General features: G+C 34.1%; 1 protein-coding gene across 7 annotated transcripts in view; it reads left to right on the top strand.

Moving 5' to 3' along the window:
• The first annotated feature begins 459 nt into the window (after positions 1-459).
• LOC111053238 (TRPL translocation defect protein 14) overlaps positions 460-27,204 on the top strand; it is a 90,946-nt gene continuing 64,201 nt past the window's right edge. Inside the window, exons 1-2 of one of the 7 annotated variants that reach the window (XM_039436997.1) lie at positions 460-673; positions 4,798-4,865. In XM_039436997.1, the coding sequence (XP_039292931.1) occupies positions 631-673; positions 4,798-4,865 (111 nt within the window). In that variant the 5' untranslated portion in view covers positions 460-630. Of the gene's footprint in view, positions 674-4,797; positions 4,866-27,204 lie in introns of those variants that run through there. The other 6 variants (XM_039436999.1, XM_039436996.1, XM_039437003.1 and 3 more) reach the window with 6 other exon arrangements.

Consider the following 27,204-nt stretch of genomic DNA (forward strand, 5'->3'; position numbering starts at 1 on the left):
GGGATTGTATCATGACCAGTAATTATAGACCTTGCTTCAGCCAACTTCTGTTCCCATATTACCACGTTTCGCCGTGAATGTGCAACATTTGAACATTATAATCATTTAAACATTAAGAGAAATGCCAAACCGTCGACTTGAATCTCAGACCACACTTCGTTCGGTCAATTAATACCCTATTCCATAGTGTCCGAGTGCGAGCAGCGACATACTAGAACCAGTGAAGCTTGACACTGTTTCTTATTGTCGAAGTCCAAGTGTGAACACTTTGATGTGTTTTCATAGAGAACCATTCAACTAACGTATATTTCTATCTTTTAATTGTAGAATCCTATTTATTAAAACTGAATGATTTCATGAATCATTAATTTTGAACAAGGATTATTTTTATCTATTCATTTGCAAACGACCTTGAAATACAGGTGGAGTTGGGATCAAAATATATATAAAAGGCAGTGTCTGTTCAATTTTCCTTCTGCTTTTGTTAACATGGCCGGTGGTTACAGTGTGCTGAGTTTTTACGTCTCGCAGTGTTTTACGATATGGTTATTAAATATTTGACCAGTGTTTTAAATTCTAGGGTGTTGAAAATCGAAATTTCTGTACACTTGCTTTAAAAGTATAATCATCATGGAGAAACAAAAACGTTTGTATAAAATCGTCCTTACTGGAGGTAAGTTTTATGAAAGGCATGTGTTTTTTACTTATTAGGATGGTGCTTTATCATTCATTGCTAATTTCTTTATATATCTAAAGATAGATGTTTTTTCTCTTATTCTTATTTTATAGTTTATTTTTCTTTCTTCTCTAAGAATTTAATTTACATTGTTCTTGTTAATAAGTTCCAAGCTACTTGTATTCATATTACCCAAGTTTTCTTCCAAGTTATGTAATGCTGTTCTTTTGTTTAATTTTTCAAAATAAAATAAAAATATCAAGGTCAATATCCTGTAAGATACAAGCTCACTTCTAAGCTGTAATTTATGTTAGATATGCTGTTATTAGTAAATCCCTGTCAACTTTCAACTAATGAAATTTATAAATCAATCTAGTTTGCTAGTCTACCGGTATCAATCAAATTTTAAAAAATCAAATAGGCTAGGCATTAAGTTGTAGGTTTTTGACCACAAGATTCTATTTTTAGTTACTTATAAAAACATGCTAATCTGTAAGAATCTAAAAAAATTTAGCATCTCAGTAGACCTAATAATAAGTTATGAAAGAATAATTTTTATATAATTATTGATAACAACTGTAATTATGTCGTTCATATGCCTTATTCCGTATTGCGATAACAGATAGACTGAGTGGTTGACTTCATTTCTTTAAATTTACAACTACCACTGCATTTCAATTTTAAATGTTAGTTACAATATTTCAATATGGAGATTGTTTATGCTTATGAGTGTTATGCGACACAATATTTTGTCAATATTCTTTCAATGAGTCAAAGATAGGGCCAAGAGTGGCAGCCTACTGTAACTTATAGTATACTATAAACTATAAATATTGGCGTTTTTGTTCAAATCCAAACTAATATTTTTTAATTGTAACGTTATGAGTCTACGAATTTTTATGACGGCTTTATTGTGTCGGTTTGGAACGTTATGCCTTTATTGTCTATTCTTTTACTTTATCCTCAAATAGATCTGAGTCACTGTAATTTCCCTGTAGAATATCTCTAACATAATCAGAGAAATCTGGATAATTTGTTGCTATTCCTTGGGAAAAAGATGCCATTTTTTTATTCAGATTTTTAAGAAGAATAATGCAACTGGTGACCATGGGTCTGTGAGACCCAAACAGAAATGTGACTGAGAGTAAATGAAATATGGAGAGAGGTAATACAGTGACAGTTGCTTATGGCTTTTCTTGAAGGTATTGAGAAGTAGATAGGCTACCTTTATTCAACCTGGAGGGTGAAAGTTAGGGCGCAGCCAGCCCTCTCTCCCACTTGATCCTCCTAATTCTAATGCATTTACATTACAACAACATAAGGAAATAATCTCCTAAGTAGAATAAAAAAATATAGAAAAAATATAAATCAATAAGAATCTAATTTTAGTATTAAAAAAACAACAATTTTAACTAATTTAAGTTTTTAAGAAACAATTTTAAAACAATTTTAACTAATTTAAGTTTTTCAAGAAACAGGAAAATTTCACGCAAACACACACCATACACAGTTACACACACTCAAACACACCACGCACACAACACACACCTCCTCATCCCATGCCCCGATCGCCCTCCCTCAGCCACGTCAAGACCTCCGCGCCGAACAATATCCGCCTCTCCGCACTCTTCACAGACGCAGGTAAGCTATTCCACAGTCTGCAAGCAGTCACACAGTGCGATGGATGGAAATGCTCAACTGGTTTGTACCATGTCTTGTACCTCCTCTTTTGATTCCTGCGAGGAATTACAATTTCTGACTCAAGTAAAGAGGAGACCCAGTTGCCAGAACCTTGTGGAGGAGCATTACACATGATAAAATTCTGCTGTCTCGAAGCTTCAAAATACCCATCTGAGTGATGTAAGGTCTTATGTGAACGTCCCTTTCAAGTCCAAAGACGAATCTCACGCAGTAGTTCTGATTCCTTTGCAGTTTTTCAGAGAGAGTCACTGTCAATCAATCAATCAATCAAGAATATCCTTTATTCCAAAAATACAGTAAGTACACAAATGATGAATAATATAAAATATAAAATACGAATAATTATGTACTTAAATTAAGTTTCCATATTATAGGTTATGGAATGAGTCTACATGGGCACTGTGGCCTGTGCGTAGACTCGAGTTGAAATTTCAAGTAGGTATAGTGAATCCTTATGAAGGGGGAGAAGAAAGAGAGGCAAAATTAATTCAATTTATGAGGGTAATTTCATTCAAATGAATGTCATAGTTTTTTTTGTATCGCAGAAAGTCATTCTGTATTGTAAAGTCCGTTTGTATCGTATATAGCCAGTCTGTATCGTATAGAGTCAGTCAGTATTGGTATAGAGTCAGTAAAAGTCATGTTAATTTTGCAGTCAGGTGAGTCCGCCGCCCGCCAAGACCAGAGCCACAGTCTCCTCCTCACTTATTTCAAACAACCAATATTTCAATCTTTTTTTGAAAATTGGAAGACTTACTGCTGAAAAAATGTTATTTTGCGGAAATAATCTTTTATAATTACGATATATTACTTGAGATAGGAAGAAGCAATTTGTTGTTGAGAAGGATCTTGTCAGCTGGATAGATCTGATCCCAACTGTGGCTGCATATCTCGTGTTGTGAGAATGTAGAGATGGTATTAAAATTGAACCAAAATGTTTATAAACATGAGTGAATAAATCCTTTATGTATAATTTTTTCAAGGGTAGAACTCTAATTTCTTGAAATAATAAAGATGAGACCCAGTTGTCAGAACCTTGTGGAGGAGCATTAGCACATGATAAAATTCTGCTGTCTCGAAGCTTCAAAATACCCATCTGAGTGATGTAGTCCAAAGACGAATCTCACGCAGTAGTTCTGATTCCTTTGCAGTTTTTCAGAGAGAGTCACTGTCATGTCCTGTGTGAACACATCTCCAATATTCATATCAATGTCTTCAAAGCACTATTCTCTCCCGTAATGGAATAACAGCTCCAATTCCCTCCAGTGAGTGAATGCCTGCAAAGACCCTGTTGCAAGTCTTCGTCACTTGTTCAATCCGACAGTAATAAGTAGAGAGGATTGGGAGGAAGTAGGGCCTAGGTTGCCACTACAAGAAAACAAAAATCTCCATGGGTCTCACAGACCCATGGTCACCAGTTGAGGATTAAGCCTACATTGTAGCGATCGGTTCGTCAAAAACATGTACCTGTATATGAAAACATATAAAAAGAGGAGAACTTGATATACTGTATTAAGAAAGTTATAATCTTTGGTGTAAAATCACATAAAGGAGGCAGTATCATATCAAAGTTCATTTATCAAATTCATTCATGGATATCAAAAATTCCCTTAAATTATTAATAAAAATGAAACACCTATGCTGGTGTTGAGAATTTGCTCTGTATACCCAATTATAATAAGTTTTAATTTGTTAACGCACCAATTTTATGGAAGAAGTAAATATATTGACATTTTTTAGCTAACCCCAAGCAGTAGCTACCTAAGCAGTAGCCCCATTCTTTTAATATACCAGGCGGTGTTGTAGGGTTTGATTCCCACACGGATAAATAATTTAATTGTTCATATCAATTTTTTTCTAGCTTAGGAGTTAGGATACCAAAACTATTCCATCAAAAAACGGGACACTCTCAATCCACTGATTATCCCTTCCCACACTCTATGGATATAGATTGTTGATATTCAATAAGAATACGGAATAGCATGATAAACAAGTCTTTAAGCGGGTTTTATCAATTAAAAGGAACAGAAAGTGAATAATGTAGATGAACAATGGAAAGCATGATAATTATAAGCAACTAAAAACAATTATACTGTGAAATAGCTACTTACCATTTATAATAAGAGACACTGTAACCATATAAGCACTGTAAGATATTAAGATAACTGCAGACGAATATAAGTTTACGTAATTAAGTTGAACTTAGAGAAATCAAAACATAATTTTATTCAACTTTCATTTGGGAGAGAAAGTTTTTTGGGACACCGGGACCGATGCTGAAGAACCAGGACGTTTGGACACCGTATAAGAAAAATCTAGCTACTCCCTCTGTTGTCAAAGTTGCAGTAGCACTAGTTTTCATAGTAGTTGATAGCAATTAATTTTAATTTTTGTTTAATAATTCTTTTTTTACGTTTCAGGACCCTGTGGTGGTAAAACAACTGGTCAATCACGGCTGTGTACTTTTTTTGAAAACTTAGGCTGGAAGGTTAGTGACTTATTTCATTTGTTTATCTACGTTATTCAACTTGATAATATTATCAACTTGTTTTTAGAAAGTGGACTGTCAATAACTATTGTAACTAAGCTCAAAGATTGTTTCTGGGTTGTACCTTAATCTCAATCAGTATTTTTTGGTGATTATTGATTATTATTACCACAGATTCAGCCTTTGTAGTATTACCTTGGTCTCAATTAGGATTATAAAAAAATCATTTGTGGATTGCATAGTCAACATCAACAATAACTAAAAAGTTTAGATTCTCGTATCTTTTAACGATATTTTATTATGCCGTATGTAATTAATCGACCCAATGCCATATGATTCCACACTTTTAAACTTTTAAGCTCAATCGTTTGGTTGCAACATTTTATTTAATTGCTTCGAAATTACTTCAAAGTACAGTATCATCAAAATTATAGTTTTTCAGTGATATGTTATTAGTCCATCCACAATATATATTGGTGCTTGCAATATATATTGTTATGATTTTCCAATATATTTTTTGGATACATGAGAGGACAATGAAGTTGGTGATGATGGTTGAAGCTAAAAATGAGGTGTTTTTTAAAATACAAGGAGCATTTTTAGCAGGTGTACCTGGAAATCTATATGAGATAGAGCACCCTACCTGGTCTCAGGTTGTAGAGCACAACATTACACCCACAGGGATTCTGAATTATGCATTATTGAATTGAGACAATCAAAAAATATTGTTAATCAAAAACTGAAATGCATCAAAATTGATTTTTTCTTAAAATTTTACACCTCCTTGAAAAATTTGAACTTAGTAATCATCGAAGGTTGAGAGCCACAAATGATTACATTTTATTCGGCATTTCATAATCTAGAAAAAATGCAAGAGCTAATTTTTCTGTCCGATCACTGGATTTGGTAGAAATAGCAGGCTAAAAACTGGAAAATAAACCGAAAATTCGAGATTTTTGGGCCACTCTGTATCTAGGCCTAGCACGAGGGAATTTTGCATGCAAAAATTGGTTCTGGACTTTTCTTAAGAATCCAAACAATACATTGAAAAATCAGAACCCTAATAATTATATATTGGAGCGTTTCTGTAAACGTAACATTACAAAGCTTTAATATGATAAGATTTATTGCAAGTACACGCTCTTTTCATGTCTATATTGACTAATTTATTGGTATACTAGACTCACCATAAATAAATTATTGTCTAAATTCACTTTCTTATCTGTACTTATCTCTCGTTATTCTTTCTCTCTATATATTTTCTATATTTCTCACTTATTTATGTTGTTGGAGAAATTTTTCTTACTCACCGTGGGAAAGAGAACGTAGAAGTTAACTACAATATTATATGTAATCTGTGGTTAGGCTACACCAAAGAATATAGCTTATCCGTTATTTCTTTGTGCTTTCAACTTGAATCTGTTTTCTCGAAGCTTGGGCAGTTATAAATGCTTCAACTGCAAGATAATTCTGCCTCACACTTAACATGCTTAACATAGTTGTCGTAAACTATGTGCGTTTATCAGCATATTTCACTCCATAATTTATCCTTGAAAGTAGTTTTATGCGAACTATCTCAACTACTCATTGTAAATGACTGAACTCATCCAACCTATCTTATATAATTGCAAATATAGAAAAGCATTTATTACAAAAGCATAGAAAATCTATAACGAAAGTGGAAATTATAGTATCTTCTCTGTATAGGGCTGCTACTTCTAATATAAATAGAAATAAAAATCTCAGTACCGTACCTTTGTTTAATTATTTTATCACAACATGTTTCAACATGAAGTAAAACCTCATATCACTTGAAAATGGCATGAATGTTGAAACATGTTGTGATAAAATAATTCAAAAAAGGGTACTGAGATTTTAATTTCTATCTATATTGGAAATTATAATATATTTATAATTAACTAGCTGGCCCGGCGAACTTCGAACTTCGTATAGTTGATGCATCTCATGACAAACTTTACCTTGATGCACACCTCAAACTCTATAACCCATACTAACAATCCTCAAATCCAGACCAACCTATTATTTTTTATTGACCAAATAATCAGTTCAGCATACTCTTCCATGGGCGGGTACGATAAAATCATAACTGACAAATTAATTGATCACGCTTATCATTAATCGACGTGTAGTTTAAGCTATGCTATCTTTTTGCATAAATCAAAAGCATGTTCTCCCCCGTTCACTCCTTTCTCTTACTCAAAACATGCAGGGAATTTAACACTATTATAAAAAAATCTAATGCATGACCTTGGAAAATAGCTGGAAAATGAATTGCTTCACAAACTTTTTAAATAATTGGTGAGTGACGATGAACCCTGATGTCGGAATTATGATTGGAGAATCGAGGGTTTCGATAGAAATCAATGGTTCAAAATTGATTACTTTTATCAATAATAACTTCAAATACCAACTTTTATTAAAAACTTGCAGGTAACTCGTGCTCTGCAAGGGTCCCAATAAAAACTTGAGCTACTGAAATTTCGAAGAATTGAAAATAGGCCTATTATCATTTTCGGTGAATTAAGTATTAAAAAAGATCGATTAATAATAAGTCTGAATAAGTAACTGAAGATATGTGACTAATAACTAAAATATGTAATAACTGTAACTAATATAAATGTAACTGAATGAGTAACAAATATTTGAATAAGTAAATGGCTTCGGGGAATTTTAATTGATTTCATTTATAAAGATAATTATCCAACTATTCAATTATTCAAAACAAAGCAATTATTCGAAACAAAGCAATGTATTTAACCTGAGGCCGCACTGCTGGATGGTTACACACAAAACAGTCATTTTGTTTTTAGTCTGGGCGTTTAGAATAGAATACATGAGTGGTTATGAAGCAGCACACACTCTTGTCTACTATCTATCGACGGCTGTTGGATGACGCAATGATTATAACAGCTGAATTCTATTTCTGTGTGTGGCCAGCTCACAAATCTTCTCCCATAAGGATAACATGTAAACTTTGAAGGATCTTCGGAAAGAATCCTGAAGTCGGATTATGGATAGGCCATAAACCTGGTCCTGAACATAAAGAACACAACTAAAAAAAATCATCAAATTCGGTGTACACATAAAAAAGTTATTGAACGTCAAAATTTGAGGCTCGATTTTTATTTATATAGATAGACTAACAGGGCACCCGTGCTTCGCTACGGGAATTAAAAGATAAGATTATTTTTGTGAACCATTTATAGTTTAAATTCTTTCAAAATTGTTATAATCGTTTTTGAGATTCCTCAGTACAGCTGATGATGCGTTGGTTAACTACGTGAAACCATGGTTCTGTTTTAAAGTTTTTAATAAATTTTTAGTGAAATTCGACAATATCTTTGTTTTCTTATTATGGAGAGATTTCACAACATCACCATCAATTCTACTAATTTTATTATTATCTACATCTGATCTAAAGTAACCAAATTATAGTAAGATCCACATCAATGTGTCAGCATTGTTTGAATGGGGCGCATTGATGCTATTAATGAGAAATACTAACAGTCAACGAACTGTTATTCATATTCTCCAATATTTTTAACGAAAGCTACCTTCTATTTTCTTTGGTAATACAATCAATGTTTGAGAATAATATTGATGCTTGGCGCCTTACTTCTATGGAAGATATTAATTTCTTCATTAGGAAAAGGAACAACAGCTATTTGGCCGTTTTAATAAATAACCCCTTCCTTTCGCCCAAGTTAAATTTTGGCCGAATTTCCTCATTCTTTGCAAACAGATTCCACAACGGACACTTCTGAAGTTTTAAAAATACCCTCCATATATCATACAGAATCATTAAAATTTCATCGAAATAAGCAGTTATCGCGATCGGATATACAAACAAAATTAGAAGCAACTCCCGTCATAAAAGTTTGTTTTATGAAAAATAAAAACTATCTATAATACTCCCAGGAATAGCTCCGATTGAAGCAGCAGTGCCTAATCAATTTGTTCTCGATAAATGCATTTTGATTAGTTCTTCAGCTTGGTGCCAACCTAATGAAGTCATCTCAACTTAATGCCAACCTGTCAAAATTATTAATTTAGTTGCCAGTTAACAACTGTTTCGAAGAGGTACTCTCTCTAGATTATAGATCTATAATAACATATGATATGGGCATTTCTATTATATTTAAGAGATTGGGAAAAGAAGAATATACATGCTGGAAGACGAACTTTAAACCCTTAAAAACCACCCTTAGAGTTGAAATATCGCCAAAAGATTTCTTAGTGAGCACCTAGGACGTTTAAGGAAGCTATATTCCAAGTTTTGTTGCAATCCATCCAGTAGTTTTCCAGAAATCGTGATCAGTGAGTCAGTGAGATAAGAATTTTATAAGTATAGATTTGCCGGATATTTCTCATTCTCGTAAAATCAGCGGATTGAATGCAATAGTTCAACAGCTGAGGTGCAATTTTGTCTCTCTCCACTACCTCCGTAAACAAAGCCGTAGTGCATTCGTGTGACATCAGCACAGGTATAGTGAGGTCCACGTTATAATGGCAGTGTACAATTAAAAATACTGTTGCAGCCTTTTCTATCATACAACAAAACAGATAGCGCTATCTCTCACTCGCTTTGCAATGTTGTCCGTTTTCCAGAATATTTTATTTTTACTTTTGACAGTGACTGTACAAAAGTAGACAAGCAATTCTCCGCCACCATTTTATTTCTTCATTCTATCAAAATATTTGAGTACACAAGTCGTATAATTGATTTAAAATGTATTCTTGAAACAATGAAATAATTTTTAGATATTACCGTATGAGAAACACAAATTAAAATACCTGAAATTTTAAAAGTTGATACTAACCATCCTAGACTTCATCCATGCTTCAGTTAGCCTACACGTATATGTTAGACCTACTCGTACCGGTATAAATAATATTGAAAGGTTATTTCAGAATTATTTCCATTGAAATTACTTATTTTAAATAGGATTTCTATTATTTTTAAAAGAAATTGGAATAGAATACTTACCAAATAACTCAATTTCTGTTGTTTTGAAATTCAGATTGTTGTATCACAGCTTTTTAAATTAGCCGCCATTTCAGGTTTGTATAAAAATGAATATCTGATCTCAGTTATGAAAGCAAATTTTCGAATCAAATTATGGAAAAAAATATTTTCTTGATTAATTTGACATTTAATTTATTGATTATTTTATCAAGGGAATGATAATTAATATTAGATCAAATTTAATGGGATGAATTGAGTAACAGCTGTGTACAATCAGTGGCAAAATGGAGAGACTTGCCAACGTTTTTCTCCTATCTTTCTTCACTGCCATTATAACGTGGACCCCACTATAGGGCTCCTACACCAATAGAAACACTAGCTGATATAGATCAGCTGAAATCAACGAATTTTTATTGGTGTAGGAGCCCTACCTGTGCTGACGTTACACGAATGCATTACGGCTTTGTTTACGGAGGTAGTGCTCTCTCCCACACACGCACTCGCTCACTCACTTCCATTATCGACAGACAAAGAAATGTTCAGCTGTTTATCCAAGGATAAATTATTATCCTTTTAATGTTCCTCAGCGATCTATCCCAGGGATGATACCGAGTGCAATCGAATTTTTAAATCATAAACCAACTGTTCCAAACTTCTTGAGAATCGTTAGAGCCGTTTTCGAGATCCGGTGGTATATACAGTCATATAAACAGAAATTGCTAGCTTAATATTTATAGGTTAATGCTCATTTTTTTCAAATACACATTTTCTCATAAACGATTACATATTTCAACTCTTGAGTTCTTTCAACTCCAAATCTTCTATTCCGACCCCTAAAGGTGTGTAGAGTAGGCTACCATGTAGGTAATTATGACGTCACATTTCGGTAAAATCGAAGTTGATCCTAAAATGAGTTGTGTCGTATTTTTTCTTGAAAATAAAAACAATTTGTTCAGATTTATACGATTTTTGGAAAACTATATTTACAAATTTGTAATTACCATGCAAAAAGTTTACGATATACTGATTATTGACTTCATTTATTTTCTGTATGGTCATTTTTGTGTATTTCTGAACTCTATTGAAACATGTAAGTGAAGTCCATTAATTATTGTTAGAAATTTCATAAAAGGAAAAATTACTTTCATGTCCGATGTAGACGTTAACTTTCAGCTCTTATATGATCAGTCAAACTGTATCAGCCAAAGGCGTGCGTGTGGACTTGAGTCTGAAGGTTTTCGTCTTACAACTAGCTCTATGAGCTGCACATAATTTCTTGTCAGATACATTTTGTATGATCATACAAGGTGGTAGGCCTAATCACCGAGGAAAGAACACACATTTATTCTTTTTTTCTGTAGCCTAAGGTGAGAAGAGGACCGGTGATAGTCTGAACCGTAATCATAAGTTGTTCTATAATGTAGTGAAATTCACTTACAGCTGTCAGCACTCCTTAATGAATAACATCAATGCTTCCCATTCGAAAAATGCTGACAGTTCTAAGTGAATCTCAGTACCGTAATCATGATTCCAATCTCTTGTCTTTACTCTTTACTTGTGGTTCTTGATAATTCATTATCATCCCTTTCATTGCTCATTTACCATGTGAAAAGGTATAGATTCTCAGTAAAACTTGGTAAATGTTAGTAAAACTCTCAATAAATCTTCTGATTTTCTCATTTTCTGTCAGTCGTCTGTTGAGCTACTGCGCATGTGCAGAAAACGTCAGTCTCGTTCAACAGAAAAAGATTTGGCAAACTATCACTATTGAGCAGTCGAAACACAGCTACGAGATAGGTCAAGAGATTGTTAGCCCTCTGCTCTAGTAGGCAGTTGTTGCATTAGGACAAGTCCATCTCTTATTTTAGCATCGCTATCTGATCGCCTGCCAGATTCTATTCTTTTCGACTCGCGCGTAATACACTCTCAAACAAAACGCCAAACAATAATTGGATTATTTGCTGGCAATATCAAAAACTAGCATAATAAACTTGAATGATCAAAGTTCTTCATGCTTAATAAACTAGGTGTGTGGTTATCACCAAGTCTTAATGTGTAGTTGGTATTTCTGATTAGTTTTGAGACTTGGGCAAACTAAGTTATTCATTCCATTACAACACTCTCGTAGATAATCTAGTGTTGACTCGCTGAAGTTCACATTTCATTCTCAAGGAGCTTTTTATATAGATACATTTTCTTATAAATCTGTAGATAGATCTTTATTGTGGTGTAGATTGATTTCAAACTCTCAGCATTTTCCTTTTTCATTTATCAATGGTTTCCATTCAACCAATGCTGACAATATGAAGTGAAGAGATGATTGTCTCATTTGTAGAAGGACTCAAACATTGATGGGAGAGATTTGTCAGTTTTTAATTCTATCTCTTCCAATTTAGATTCTTTGCTGTTGTTTATGCTCTTCTGTTAATGACTTTTTATTTTATGTCGATGAAGAATAAAGTTCCTTCTCTGGCAATAGAAATCGTTCTTGGAATAATCAATCTGGTTTCTGTGGTTGATCAACCCTTAAGTACTGGCGCGGTTTTTTGTGACATTTTTACAGACGTGGGGGTCCGGTAGACCAGAGATGAATTAAATATGAACTAAAGTACTATTTTCTCTCTGGGTAGACCAACATAGGGTTTTTCTGTAATGTTTAAAAAATACATTTTCCTTAAATAAGTTTGTTTATCTCAAACTTCGGGCTGTTTTGAATAGTTTCACAATAACTGGAAAGTAAATGTATTAGAATTAACTATTTATTATTGTATATTTTTTTGAAACTCTGAAAAATTTGAGAGGAAAATGTTTTTTTAGTTTTTAAAGCGGAGTTCAAAATGATAAATTAAAAGTAGTTAAACTCAAGATACAATTGAACTTATTAAACTTGGAAACAATGGAAATTACTAATAAATATAATATTCCTCAAGTTATGATGATATAGGCTATTGCTTATTTTTCACACTGATTACTGGAATTCTGACTATGTACTGATATTTATTTGTTGATACAATTACAAATCATATGAATATGATCAGGAAAGAACAACAGGCATGGCCCAAAACTATTCTGTTACCAAACTTTGATAAAAAAATAATAACATGTCCATAAAAATAGGTTATGTTCTTACTATGGAAAGTTAAAGTTCAATTTCTGTCCAAAAATATATGATCTGAACATTTTGATATGCTAATTTCTTGTGCAAATCAAAATACAAGAGAAGTCCAGAACCAATTTATTCATGCAAAATTTCCTTGTGCTAGATACAGGCTGGCCCAAAAACCTAGTATTTTCGGCTCATTTTCCAGTTTTCAGCTATTTCTGCCAAATCTCGTAATCGGACAGAAAAATTTGCTCTTGCCTTTTTTCTAGAATATGAAATTCTGAATAAAATGAGATCATTCGGAACTCTCTAGCCTATCTCCAATGAGTACTGAGTTATGATTTTTCAAAAATGAGCGAAATTTGAAGAGAAAATCAATTTTTGATGAATTTTAGATTTTGATCAACAATATCTTCCGATTGTTACCATTTAGATGTATAATTCAAAATCCCTCTGGGCGTATTTTTGTGTTCTACAATCTGAGATCAGGTAGAGCGCTCTATATCATATAGATTTCCAGGTACACCTGACAACAATGCTCCTTGTATTGTGAAAAACACCCAATTTTCAGCTTCAACCATCATCACCAACTACATAGTCTTCACATTGATATTTCGCACAATGACATAAGTTCATAATATTATGTTCTATGAGAATCACCCGTTAGATGCACTTCATTTCAGTATTTCCTAGTGGAGAGGTGCGCTTAAGGACACCTCAAGGATCAAAATTTCAAACACATATAACTTCTGACACAATGCTCAGATTTCATCGTACTACACTTCATTCTTCTCGGCTCGTCAAGGCGGTCCAAAATCATGCATCATAAGTCAAATTCAATCGAAAAGTGGAAAATTTTTTGTTGAGTGTACTAAAGCCCATATTCCAATACACAGAAAGTGGCCAATTTCTATATTCAAATATAGAAATACTTGTAGGGAAAATACTACAGCCTTTAATGAAAATCAAATTCTTCTTGAACTTGAAATGAATATGAAGTAGGTTGAAGGGATATTTTGATAGTAAAAAACAAAAGAAGGAGTAGGCTAAAAAAGGAAAAAACTAATAAAGTATTCATCAATAGGGAATGAATTAGCTGGTCCAAAGACGACAACATTCTGATAATTTCATTAGTGATGAGAAGATTATTGCTGCAAGTCTTAAATTTTGCGTGGGAAAAATAGCTTGTTGAGGTTGACACTTGATAATCTTGAATATGATGTAGAACAGGAAAAAAACAATGTTTTGTCGCTGTTTTTCAAGTTCAAAAAAAAGTAATTTCTACCAAAAAATGTTCTTGAGGTGTTATCAGTATTGAAAAAATGTCAAGGCCAATATTGTTCGACGAGTTGAAGTCATTAACCATCAAAATTAATGTCTGATTTATTGAGTGCAACTTTTAATATTCTATTGTTTCTTATCTCGGTACAACAAAAGAAGCCACAGCTTTACATGGCTGCAATGTTTGGATTCCCTGATAATTTATCATAATTCCGGGTGGGATAAAATAATAATAGATCTAATATTATTGAATTTATTCCTTCTTCGTTGGACAAGCCAATAATTTAAGCAGTGCTCTGTCTTTTCTTCAATTGAATTCAATCAAACTTTTTCTATGCTTGACATTTCTTTTGCTATTAAATTCCCTTTTATTTTCTATTTTCTTATTGTTATTTCTGTATTCATCATCCAATATTAATTTTCATAAATTTCACAATCGAGTCGCGTGATCATATAATAAATCATATAGTAGAGGAATTCCTTTAAAATTTACCTGTATTGTGGATTCATCAAATTAAAAAAATATAATCATTTATATTCATCACTAGCTTGCCCGGCGAACTTCGTACCGCCGAATAGTTAATGCATCTGATGACAAACTTTAGATGGATGCACACCTGAGGAGGCGCGATGCGGCATTTTGCATCCAGGTGCTTCTTGCTTATTGGTTTGAATGGAAGTACTCACACACACACACACACACTCTTCGTCAATTGTAGGGGCATTGAAAGGTATTGGGTGTTGCCTGGCAGGTGTCTTATCAGCTCTGATGACAATTTTGTGGTAATCGAATGGCATGCGGTCTAATGCAGTCCCGAATGGTGCAATCAATTCATTGTGTTGATGGAAAAATATTTGGAGTTGTTCAACGATTGGCCTTTTTACTGAAGTGTTGTGTGCACAACGCTGATTGACTTTGTTTTATTTATCGCACTTAAAATAAATTTGCAAAAAATTGTAGTCACTATCTGTCATTGGCAATAGGGAACCAGTTAGGTGATAAATTTGTCCCTGAATTTTGAAAGTAGACATAAATCCATCCTGAACAATTGTTGTTCCCCCAAATGATGTCATTTGAAAGCAATTGTTTTATTGCTGGATATTTTTCAAAAAATGTTTGGAGTCTGCTTCATTTCCGGAAACCAATGGATGAAGTGGTTCTGGTGGTGGAGTCAATTGAAACAATAATTTGACTTGACCACTGGCGCAACACAATCCGGGTGCTTTATTTATATACTTATATGCCCCACAGTACTGACACACAATGTTCATTGTGTCAATAGCAACAATTGACCGTGAACTGTAATCGATTGCCGAGTTATAGTTGAATGCAGCTCGCTGGAAATTGAATGGTATATCTCCTTACTGCTGATTTTTCCATGCATATTCTAAATTTACAGCATTTCGAGTTCTAGGACCCAAGTTTGGACGTCGTTCGTATCGCGGCATTATTAGGAATTGAACTTTTGTGAATCAGAAAGAAAATTGAAAAACAGATCGAATAATAATAAGTTTGAATAAGTAACTGAATGTATGTGACTAATAACCAATATTATGTAATAACTGTAACTAAATAACTAACTAAAAATCAATTAATTCTAAACACAGAAGACAGCACAATACTATTCGAAACAAAGCTATGTATTTAGTGCATGTAAATCTTCAACCTGAGGCCGCACTGCTGGATGGTTACACACAGAACAGTCATTTTGTTTTTAGACGGGGCGTTTAGAATAAAATACATGGGTGGTTATGGAGCAGCATACACTCTTGTCTACTATCTATCGACGGCTGTTGGATGACGCAATGATTATAACAGCTGAATTTTATTTCTGTGTGTGGCCAGCTCACAAATCTTCTCCCATAAGGATAACATGTAAACTTTGAAGGATCGTAGGAAAGAGTCCTGAAGTCGGATTATAAATTTGATAGGCCATAAACCTGGTCCTGAACATAAGGAACGCAACTAAAAAAATTATCAAATTCGGTGCACCCATAAAAAAGTTATTGAACGTCAAAATTTGAGGCTCGTTTTTTATTTATATAGATCGAACGTCAAAATATTTGAGGCTCTATTTTTATTTATTGACCGAGCGAAGTGAGGTCTAAGATTCAAGTCGACGGTTTGGCATTTCTCTTAATGTTTAAATGTTTATATGTTTTAATGTTGCGCATTTACGGCGAAACGCGGTAATAGATTTTCATGAAATTTGACAGGTATGTTCCTTTTTAAATTGCGCGTCGACGTATGTACAAGGTTTTTGGAAATTTTGCATTTCAAGGATAATATAAAAGGAAAAAGGAGCCTCCTTCATACGCCAATATTACCGTAAAAATCAGACTATAGCATTATTCATCATAAATCAGCTGTCTAGTGGACTATAATACTACCCGTTCAAAAACATCGAACATCTTGAAAATGTATCTTTCCATTAACGTTAGTAGACAGTTGACTATAATACTACCCGTTCAAAAACATCGAACATCTTGAAAATTGTATCTTTCCATCAACGTTGTAGACAGTTGCAGCCAGACCTGATAACAGCGCTCACACTCACATTCCGGGACGACATGTCACGGTACAATATAGGAGAGAAAGCTCTATGTTTATTTAGGATTTTTTCTAGACATTTTTAATTGTTGGATTATCACCATCATACAAATTAAAAAGTTCCTCTACATCAACCATCGCGAAAAACAAAAACCAATCAATAACAGTCTATTTTTTCTCTTCCTGCTCCAAGTTCGGTCCTATCCACTTTCCGAAGTCTCGTTTACAATCCTCGATTCCGCGCAAAGGTTGTCCAAATCAGCCTTACTGGAAATTCGAATGGGTCTGGTCTCTTCATTCTCTCTCATGAAAACTTTCCCATTTCTGGTCCATACGAATTTGTAGTTTCGATTCTTCGCAAATAATCTCGTTGAATAAAGTAGTTACTTATAGAAAGGTGAGAGATTCTCGTTTATGTACACGGGTCCGTCATTCAAATGTTTATTCACATTCACAGTTCTTAGTTGCATTTGTAGATCGCCTCCATTTTTATTTCCTTCATTCATTTTAGCTTTATCCTTAAGCTCTCTAAGATATTTTCTATAATTCTGAATCAAATTATTTCTTACTGCACGACTAGTGAATCTTACTATGATCGGTTGAATTTTGCCCTTGGTGGCAGGAAGTCTATGTGCAATGTCAATTTCCTCTTTGAAATATTGATATTGAGACATTTTGCAACATCTTTGACAATCAAATTCACATCTTCTCCTTTGGTAAAAGGCAAGCCGTGAAGTTAATCTGATAAATTATTTATTAATTTCTGAGAAAACATAACAACAGGTCAATGTAACTCACTGAGCGCGAGGTCTACTGTTCACAGAACTACTAGTATAGATTTACATTATATTTTTCCTATAGTTTCCCAATCAGGTAGGCAACGTTAGTAGGTGAACATTCTCTTCAGTCTATGGTAAAATCGCTTTAAATATCTTCGGTTACACACCACCTACTCAGCTAACAAAAATCTGGTGTGGCGCACTCACACAACTTTCCTTACCGTTATGAAATTTGATCACCTGACGCTAGTGTTCCCGCGCATCTCAAGTCAGTCTACTATTCAAAGATTTGAGCCAGCTGATAACAGGGCAATATCGCTGAAGACACACGAGGTGTGATATCTCTTCATCTCTTCATTTAATAGAATCCACGGTATATAGAAGAATTTTTCATCTAAATACCGTGATAGAATCAACAGTTGCCAACAGTTTGCAATTGGATAATCACTTTTTCTCGAATTTCGAGCTTATTTTTAATTTTAGGTGAAAATGTTACTGAACATTAGTTGTAGAGATTCTCATGCTGAATCTTTTCCACTCTAAAATTAAATTTTCTGTTTAAATTGTATCTGAAGCCTGATAATTGAGAATCTAAAATCAAACTTTGCATAGATGGGGCGGAGCTCCTGAAATTTTTACAGATATGAGACTTGTGGCAGTTGATAGAGCTTATCGATTACTATTTCAGGTATAACTTTAATCAAAATCGTTGGAGCCGTTTTCGAGAAAATCGCGAAAAACCCTGTTTTTGACAACATTTTCGCCATTTTAGCCGCCATCTTGAATCGTATTTGATCGAAATTGTTCGTGTCGGATTCTTATATTGTAAGGACCTCACGTTCCAAATTTCAAGTCATTCCGTTAATTGGGAGATGAGATATCGTGTACACAGACGCACATACACTCATACACACACACACACACTCACACACACACACACACTTTAATACTTTCCTTACCTATGGTAATAGGGCAAGGAAAGTAAAAAACCGCTTCAATACTGATATAGGCCTACCAGGTTATGATCGATCATTGAGTCGGCTTCTGTACTTGGAATCAATCACTCTCCTATCTCTGATAGTAGTTTTCTCTTCTTCTACTTGATAATTTAGCTGTGTGATAGAATAAAAAATTATGAACTTTTGTAACAGAAGTTCTAAAGATCTTGTTCCACATTTTTTATTTTAGAATAGAAAGTCTTTAATCTTGGCTGAAGGGCAAAAATTAATATTTCAGAGCCATGCCACACGAAGGGGGTTTCAGACGAGTCGGCAGGGCAGGAAGCTCTCCGATTGGCTGACTATCAGCTTATTTCCTAATGCCAATCCAGTCAGTCAATCTGAGAGCTTTCTGCCCTGCCGACTCGTCTGAAAAACGCTTCATGTGGCTTGGCCCTTACTGTATTGAGCATTCAAACTTCTATGAGAGGGCAATAGCATTTATCTCCCATTAAACTTTTTTTAGGCATCTTGATGTTTCACATTAGTTTATTAGACGTCCACGGTGTCACATAAAATGTGGATCATCTTTATTCAATTTAACCTCACTTTCTAATTGGAGTATAATAAAATTGGTTTATTTTGTCGTACTACAGTATTTTGATGCCGTATTCATTTATTCATCACCTCCCGAATCTATATAACAAGTGGATTAATATTTTTCTATTGTTGGCATACTATCAAAACTTTCACATCGTTTATTTATTTATTGAGTTCTTGATAGTAACCTTGATGGTAACTCCAATTTATTTGGTAATGATTGATAATGGATAACATTTAAAAGAATACTACATCTCTCGTAGACGCACACAATCTCATTAAATGTAAACAATTATTTCACTATTCAATTGGAGTTGATACTCTCTTATCAATTCGTCTGCGTTTGTGATGGTTCAAATTTCATAATTATATTATACGTTATTCGGATATTTTTGAAGTAAATATTTTATCACCAGAAGGTCACCATGAATCCTTTCAATACAGTACTTCAATAACTTCCGAGAGTATATTGGCCATGATGAATCAAGTTGAACCTCTTGATACCTCTAAATTCTTATATACAGTATGTAGGATTTGGTCGTCAGAAGAAAACATATTTTTCCTTAAGCTATTGCAAGAGGATTTATAATATTATATAACAGTGTTACGTAAGCTGAACACCTATGCAAATGATTTGCCTTGATAAATATTCTTTTATGGAATTAGCAGGTGTTGAGATGTGAGGATTACACACTCTAGCAAGCATATTTATAAAACAAGCACCAAGCAGTGTCTTATTACATATTTCGTTCGAGATGACATTTTTTACGCTATTATTTCAAAATTCAAACTCAATTCATAGATAGAGACTAGAGCAGACGACCAAACACAAGCGGAGTTTACACTAGATTGTAGCATGTAGCGCTCAAGTGAGTAGCACCACAAAGTAGGAGGTGGTAGCACTTGCAGCCAGCATGCAGAACAACTTGTATAGTGAGGTCCACGTTATAATGGCAGTGGAGAAAGATAGCAGAAGTGGAGAACAACGTTGCCGATTCTCTGTCTTGTCAATGCCTTCTATTAAGGGTAACTGATACCGGTTTATTAATGTAATATCAACAGTTCATTCTCGTTTAAAATAATCTATATACTGTATATTACTAGCCGTCAGGCTCGCTTCGCTCGCCATATCCGTTTAGCCAGACGTTTAGTCTGGACCCCCGACTGGATCGTCCTAACATATGATGAAAATGCTCAAATGAAAAATGCAGGCGAGCGAAGCGAGCCTGCTTATCTCATTCTTGGACGATCCAGACGGATATGGCGAGCGAAGCGAGGCGGCTGGCCAATTATATTTTATTAAGCAAGAAATTATTTTTCAATGATTTCATAATGAATTTTTATAATCAATATTAAATATTTTGTCAATTACTGTAATTATATTTTCTACATTATTAAAAACGATCTGGCAAAGCGAGAGAGATAACGCTATTCGAATTGTTGAATGATAGAAAAGGATAGCAATAAAAATTTTCTAATCAAACACTGCGATTATAACGTAGACCTCACTATAGGCCTAAACACCAAACAAAGTAAGACAAATCAGCTGATGAAAATCTTTTAAATATGTGAACATTATTTTCTCCAGAGTTCAGAATCATATTTTAAGGTAAAGCTTATTCAATAGTCCGGGCGCAAATGTCATTCCGTGGTCATTTTTGAGTAACAGGCGTGGAAGATGTCTCAATTTCTTCGTTAGGTCTAGCATAATAAGGAACGTGATGATGATAAGTCGAAATCACAGGCAAACACCTCGGAAACAAGATGGCCGCCAAAATTTTCAGGGTTTTGCTATATCGCTTGTATTTCAATAACCGTTCAAGATATTCAACCGTTTTTTAAGACAAAGATATTTTTAAAATCTTCCTCTACAATTTTTGTTTTATAAAATTTTCCTCTAAAACGCATATTTTTTTAGATATAACCTTCAAAAGCCCAAAAAACTTTTTTTCTAAATTTGTTCAAATTTAATTCCATTATAACTTTTTTGTGCAAGAGATACAGAGGAGTTTTGAATCTATGAAATTTAGAGCGTTTTTTCAACTCTGGAGCGATATATCTTTATGTGCTGTACATCAAAAAATGAGTTCTCCAGCGCCCTCCAAAGAAAACCCTGCATGATTTCTGGTGCGTTTTTCCATACGCATGAGGTGAGAGAAGCTAGACCTATAAATTTTTTCATGACTACTTTAAGATAGAGACTTGCAAATGGTCTCAATCTCTTCGTTACAACAAGATGAATAAGAATATTGATGATGGAAACAACAAAAATATTAGACATCATTGAAAAATACAAGATGGCGGACATTATTGACAGAAATTTTTATATCGCTTGTTATTCAGTTATTGTGAGAGGTATCGGATTGGTTTTACCACAAAAATGTTAAGAATTAACCAAAAAATGATGTTCGAGATAATCATCTCATTTCGACCACTCTTTCCATTATTTATTCAACTTCAAAAACTTGAAACATACATTTTTCGGGAACAATATTTTTCGCCCCACTTGGATGTAATGAGCTGGTTTTCGTGCGTCATATGAAGGCCGAAAGTGATTGTTTTCCGACCAGGCCGGTAAAATTTTTACGGCCCTAGAGCTGTAAAATAACCTTGAAGTCAGCTGATTCTGATTTGATTTGAATGTGTTTACAAAATAGTTTATGAAACGGAATCAGTTTATGCTTCTAGAATTGAATAAAGTATTTTGCAATAAGATAATATCATTTTATTTGGATGAATGAAATACAAATAAGATATTATAAACTATTGAAATTCAATTTTCAGAGTATGATAGAATATAACCTCAAACCTCATAGTACTGCGAACTACTTGGGCAATAATCCATGGTGCTGAACGTTTTCACAAATAGTTTATGAAACTGAATCAGTTTATGCTTTTAGAATTGAATAAAGTATTCTGCAATAATATAATATCATTTTATTTGGATGAATGATAAGATATATATTATAAACTATTCAAATTCGATTTTCAGAGTAGGATAGAACTTCTAACCTAAACTTCCAAAGTCGACAACAAGCATTGTTGTCATTGACATTCAGGTCATTCAGATTGGCCAAATTTCAAGTGTGCTGAAACAGCTGATCAAAAAACTTTTCATTATTTGTGTTTATTATTCAATAATAATTAAAACATTTATAATAATATCGTTGTCATTTTAAAGAATAAAAAAGTATAAACTCAACCTCCCACATAATTGAACATAATATTTTAGGTTATTTAGACAAATCAGAATAAAAAATAAAAATACTTGGACAATTTCCTGATATTCAGATTACCTCAGATTTGCTAGAGCTATGACGTTCCACTTTTGCTTTTGGAAGTGCTCAATAAACAATTATTCTCATATATATATATATATATATATATATATATATATATATATTATATATATATATATATATATATATATAATATATATATATATATAGTTTATTTTTCTGTGTGGCGAAAAATAGCGTTTGCACCACGGGCAAAAATGTTTTTCTGGCTCTCAATCTTGAAAACCGATTTCGAGCCGGAAAAGTCTCATTTTCGGCCCTAGGTGCGAAATATACTATTACTTTCCATCCTGTAGACACAGTTGACTTTCCACGCAGTAGACTAACACTAGTATTATTGGCACAGTGTTGTAGAATATTTCCAAAGCTTCAAAATGACATCTGGTTGGAAGATGTAAGTCTATATTTTACGGCTGGAGTGTCATCAGAAAAAGAGTAAAAAGTACTGTTTGCAGCGGAAATAGTATATTTCGCACCTAGGGCCGAAAATTAGACTTTTCCGACTCGAAAGCTGTTTTCAGGTCCGAGGCAGTAGGCCTCGGACTCGAAAAGATTGAGAGCCGGAAAAACATTTTTGCCCATGGTCCCAACACTATTTTTTGCCACACAGAAAAATAAACAATAAATATATGAGAATGAGAATAATTGTTTATTAAGCACTCCCGAAAGCAAAAGTGGAAGGTCATAGCTCTAGCAAATCTGAGGTAATCCGAATATCAGGAAATTGTCCAAGTATTTTTATTTTTTATTCTGATTTGTCTAAATAACCTAAAAGATTACGTTCAATTATGTGGGTTGTTGAGTTTATACTTTTTTATTCTTTCAAGTGACAATAAGATGATATTATTATAAATGTTTTAATTATTGAATAATAAACTCAATTAATGAAAAATTTTTTGATCAGCTGTTTTAGCACACTTGAAATTTAGCGGCCAGAAAGGGTACTCTTTCCGGCCTTAGCCGGAAAGAAACCTGTTCTGACGTTAGATGAGAGTCGTCTGCAAACAATGTCTTTCAGATCTACGTAGGGACTGGAAAACAGCTGTTTTCTGTGCAGTGTGGCGAGAAAACTTTTTCCACCAAATGCCAATCCCAACAATTAGAAAACCGTGTAACTTGAAGGTACAGACTTGGGAATAGTATCAATCTCTTTATAATGATGTGTAGAAAGAGAATGAATATCCATGATGGCAATCTCAAAAATGTTTGTCATCATGAGAAAAACAAGATGGCGGCAAAAATATGTTGATTTTCATGAAATTGTCTGTAATTCTAATAATGTCGAGGATATCGGGTCAATTCAGACATCTGGAGGCTCCAAAATAATCTTCTTCTTCTTCTTTCAAGGATTAGGCTTACACACCTGTTCCGGTTTCAAAGGATATAACTATTTACTCTACCATCTTTTCAGAGGTCTGCCAATATCCCTTCCACCGTAGGGTCCATATTTCATGACAGCCTTTGGTATCCTAGTATCTGGCATTCGTTCCACATGATTTTTCCAGTTCAATCTGTTTATTTCAAGTTGTGCAGCTAATGATGATATTCCTAACTCATTTCTAATGTCATCATTGCAGAATCCGTCTAACTTTGTACAACCTTTCACAAAAAACGCATCTCTGCAGCTTGAACTCTGCTTAATGTTTTCTTCTTGTTAACCTAAGTTTCTGCTCCATACAATAATGTTGGTACCGCCATCACTTTATAAAATTTTAATTGTGTCTCCTTCCTTGTTCTGTTTTTCAACCGGCGTTTTATTGTACCACATATATGTAGAAATCTATTCAGATTCAGATCCACATCATTATCAAATCCATATGTGATCTCAACACCCAGGTACTTGAAATAGGACACTTGTTCGAGTAAAGCGTCATCCAGCATTATTTTGGTCCTGACAGGTGATTTGCCACAGAATGCCATTGTTTTGGTTTTGCTTTTTGCGATAAACAAATTATACTTCTTTGTAATGTTATTCAGAACATACATTGCCTTCTGCAAGTTGTCTTCAGAGTTCTGTAAAATAACAAGGTCATCTGCGAACATTAAATATCTTGTCAGATCCAATTGTATTCCAGGAGGAGCTTCATTCATCCAGCATCGTATAACGCCATCAAGGTAGATATTAAATAAAGATGGGGATAAGCTACAACCTTGCCTTACACCTTGGTTTGTCACGATTTCTTCGGTGAGGTGGGATCCTGTGTCAATAGTAATTTTGGTTCCTTGATATAAGCTTTTTATCGCGTCAATTAAATGCTTGGGATATCCTCTTCTTGTCATAATGCACCAAAGTGTAGGTCTATCTAAACGGTCAAAAGCCTTTTCAAAATCAACGAATGCCATGTGGGTCTCAATATTAAATTCTCTATTTTTCTCAATAATCTGCTTCAAACTGAACACCTGATCAATGCAAGAGTGACCTTTCCAGAAACCTGACTGTTCCTCCAACAAAATGGTATTTGAGATTGGTTGAAGTCTACCATTAATTATTTTGCTGTAAATTTTGTAAGCCGCTTGTAGCAAGCTGATTCCTCTATAGTTGGATACATTATTTCTCTCTCCTTTTTTGAATATTGATACGATTTTTGAAATTTTCCATTCTTCCGGAATTTTACAGCTCTTCCAACACATGTTTATAAAGTGCAGAAACCTAAATCTGAAAAATAAACCTCCGTATTTAATTAGTTCTGAGTTTACACCATCTATACCAGTCGACTTTCTATTTTTGTATTTTTTAAAGCAGCTTCTAGTTCTGTCAACTCTATCATATCCACTGTGGGCTCCCCAATTCTTTCTATCTCGGTCTCTTGAGTTGTTGGATTGTACCAGAGATTTCTATAGTGTTTAATCCACTCTTCCTCGGTGATAATGTTAATATGAACTGTATCTTTGTTGGTTCTATTCATGTGCTTCATGATCTTATAAGCAATTGTTTGTCTACCATGCAGATCGTCTTCAATATTGCTTACACCGTAGGGTCCATATTTCATGACAGCCTTTGGTATCCTAGTATCTGGCATTCGTTCCACATGATTTTTCCAGTTCAATCTGTTTATTTCAAGTTGTGCAGCTAATGATGATATTCCTAACTCATTTCTAATGTCATCATTGCAGAATCCGTCGAACTTTGTACAACCTTTCACAAAAAACGCATCTCTGCAGCTTGAACTCTGCTTAATGTTTTCTTCTTGTTAACCTAAGTTTCTGCTCCATACAATAATGTTGGTACCGCCATCACTTTATAAAATTTTAATTGTGTCTCCTTCCTTGTTCTGTTTTTCAACCGGCGTTTTATTGTACCACAAATATGTAGAAATCTATTCAGATTCAGATCCACATCATTATCAAATCCATATGTGATCTCAACACCCAGGTACTTGAAATAGGACACTTGTTCGAGTAAAGCGTCATCCAGCATTATTTTGGTCCTGACAGGTGATTTGCCGCAGAATGCCATTGTTTTGGTTTTGCTTTTTGAGATAAACAAATTATACTTCTTTGTAATGTTATTCAGAACATACATTGCCTTCTGCAAGTTGTCTTCAGAGTTCTGTAAAATAACAAGGTCATCTGCGAACATTAAATATCTTGTCAGATCCAATTGTATTCCAGGAGGAGCTTCATTCATCCAGCATCGTATAACGCCATCAAGGTAGATATTAAATAAAGATGGGGATAAGCTACAACCTTGCCTTACACCTTGGTTTGTCACGATTTCTTCGGTGAGGTGGGATCCTGTGTCAATAGTAATTTTGGTTCCTTGATATAAGCTTTTTATCGCGTCAATTAAATGCTTGGGATATCCTCTTCTTGTCATAATGCACCAAAGTGTAGGTCTATCTAAACGGTCAAAAGCCTTTTCAAAATCAACGAATGCCATGTGGGTCTCAATATTAAATTCTCTATTTTTCTCAATAATCTGCTTCAAACTGAACACCTGATCAATGCAAGAGTGACCTTTCCGGAAACCTGACTGTTCCTCCAACAAAATGGTATTTGAGATTGGTTGAAGTCTACCATTAATTATTTTGCTGTAAATTTTGTAAGCCGCTTGTAGCAAGCTGATTCCTCTATAGTTGGATACATTATTTCTCTCTCCTTTTTTGAATATTGATACGATTTTTGAAATTTTCCATTCTTCCGGAATTTTACAGCTCTTCCAACACATGTTTATAAAGTGCAGAAACCTAAATCTGAAAAATAAACCTCCGTATTTAATTAGTTCTGAGTTTACACCATCTATACCAGTCGACTTTCTATTTTTTGTATTTTTTAAAGCAGCTTCTAGTTCTGTCAACTCTATCATATCCACTGTGGGCTCCCCAATTCTTTCTATCTCGGTCTCTTGAGTTGTTGGATTGTACCAGAGATTTCTATAGTGTTTAATCCACTCTTCCTCGGTGATAATGTTAATATGAACTGTATCTTTGTTGGTTCTATTCATGTGCTTCATGATCTTATAAGCAATTGTTTGTCTACCATGCAGATCGTCTTCAATATTGCTTACAAACCGATCCCAGGACTCAGCATGCTTTCTCCTCACTATAGTTCTAGCTGCATTTCTTTTTTCCATGTACACATTTCTGGCTTCATCTGTTCTTGCTTGAATAAATTTTTTATATGCCTTCTGCTTTTCTTTGATGACGAATTCGATCTCATCATCCCAAATTCTCAATCCTCTTTTTCGGCGAGATTTCTTTTTTTACCGATTATCTCATCTGCAACTTTAGTGATTGCATATTTTATGTTTCTCCATTCCTCCTCTATATTATCGCTTGTGGGTATAGTTTGTAATAATTCT

The sequence above is a fragment of the Nilaparvata lugens genome, chromosome 10 (assembly GCF_014356525.2).
Source record: "Nilaparvata lugens isolate BPH chromosome 10, ASM1435652v1, whole genome shotgun sequence".
NCBI classification, from domain to species: Eukaryota; Metazoa; Arthropoda; class Insecta; order Hemiptera; family Delphacidae; genus Nilaparvata; species Nilaparvata lugens.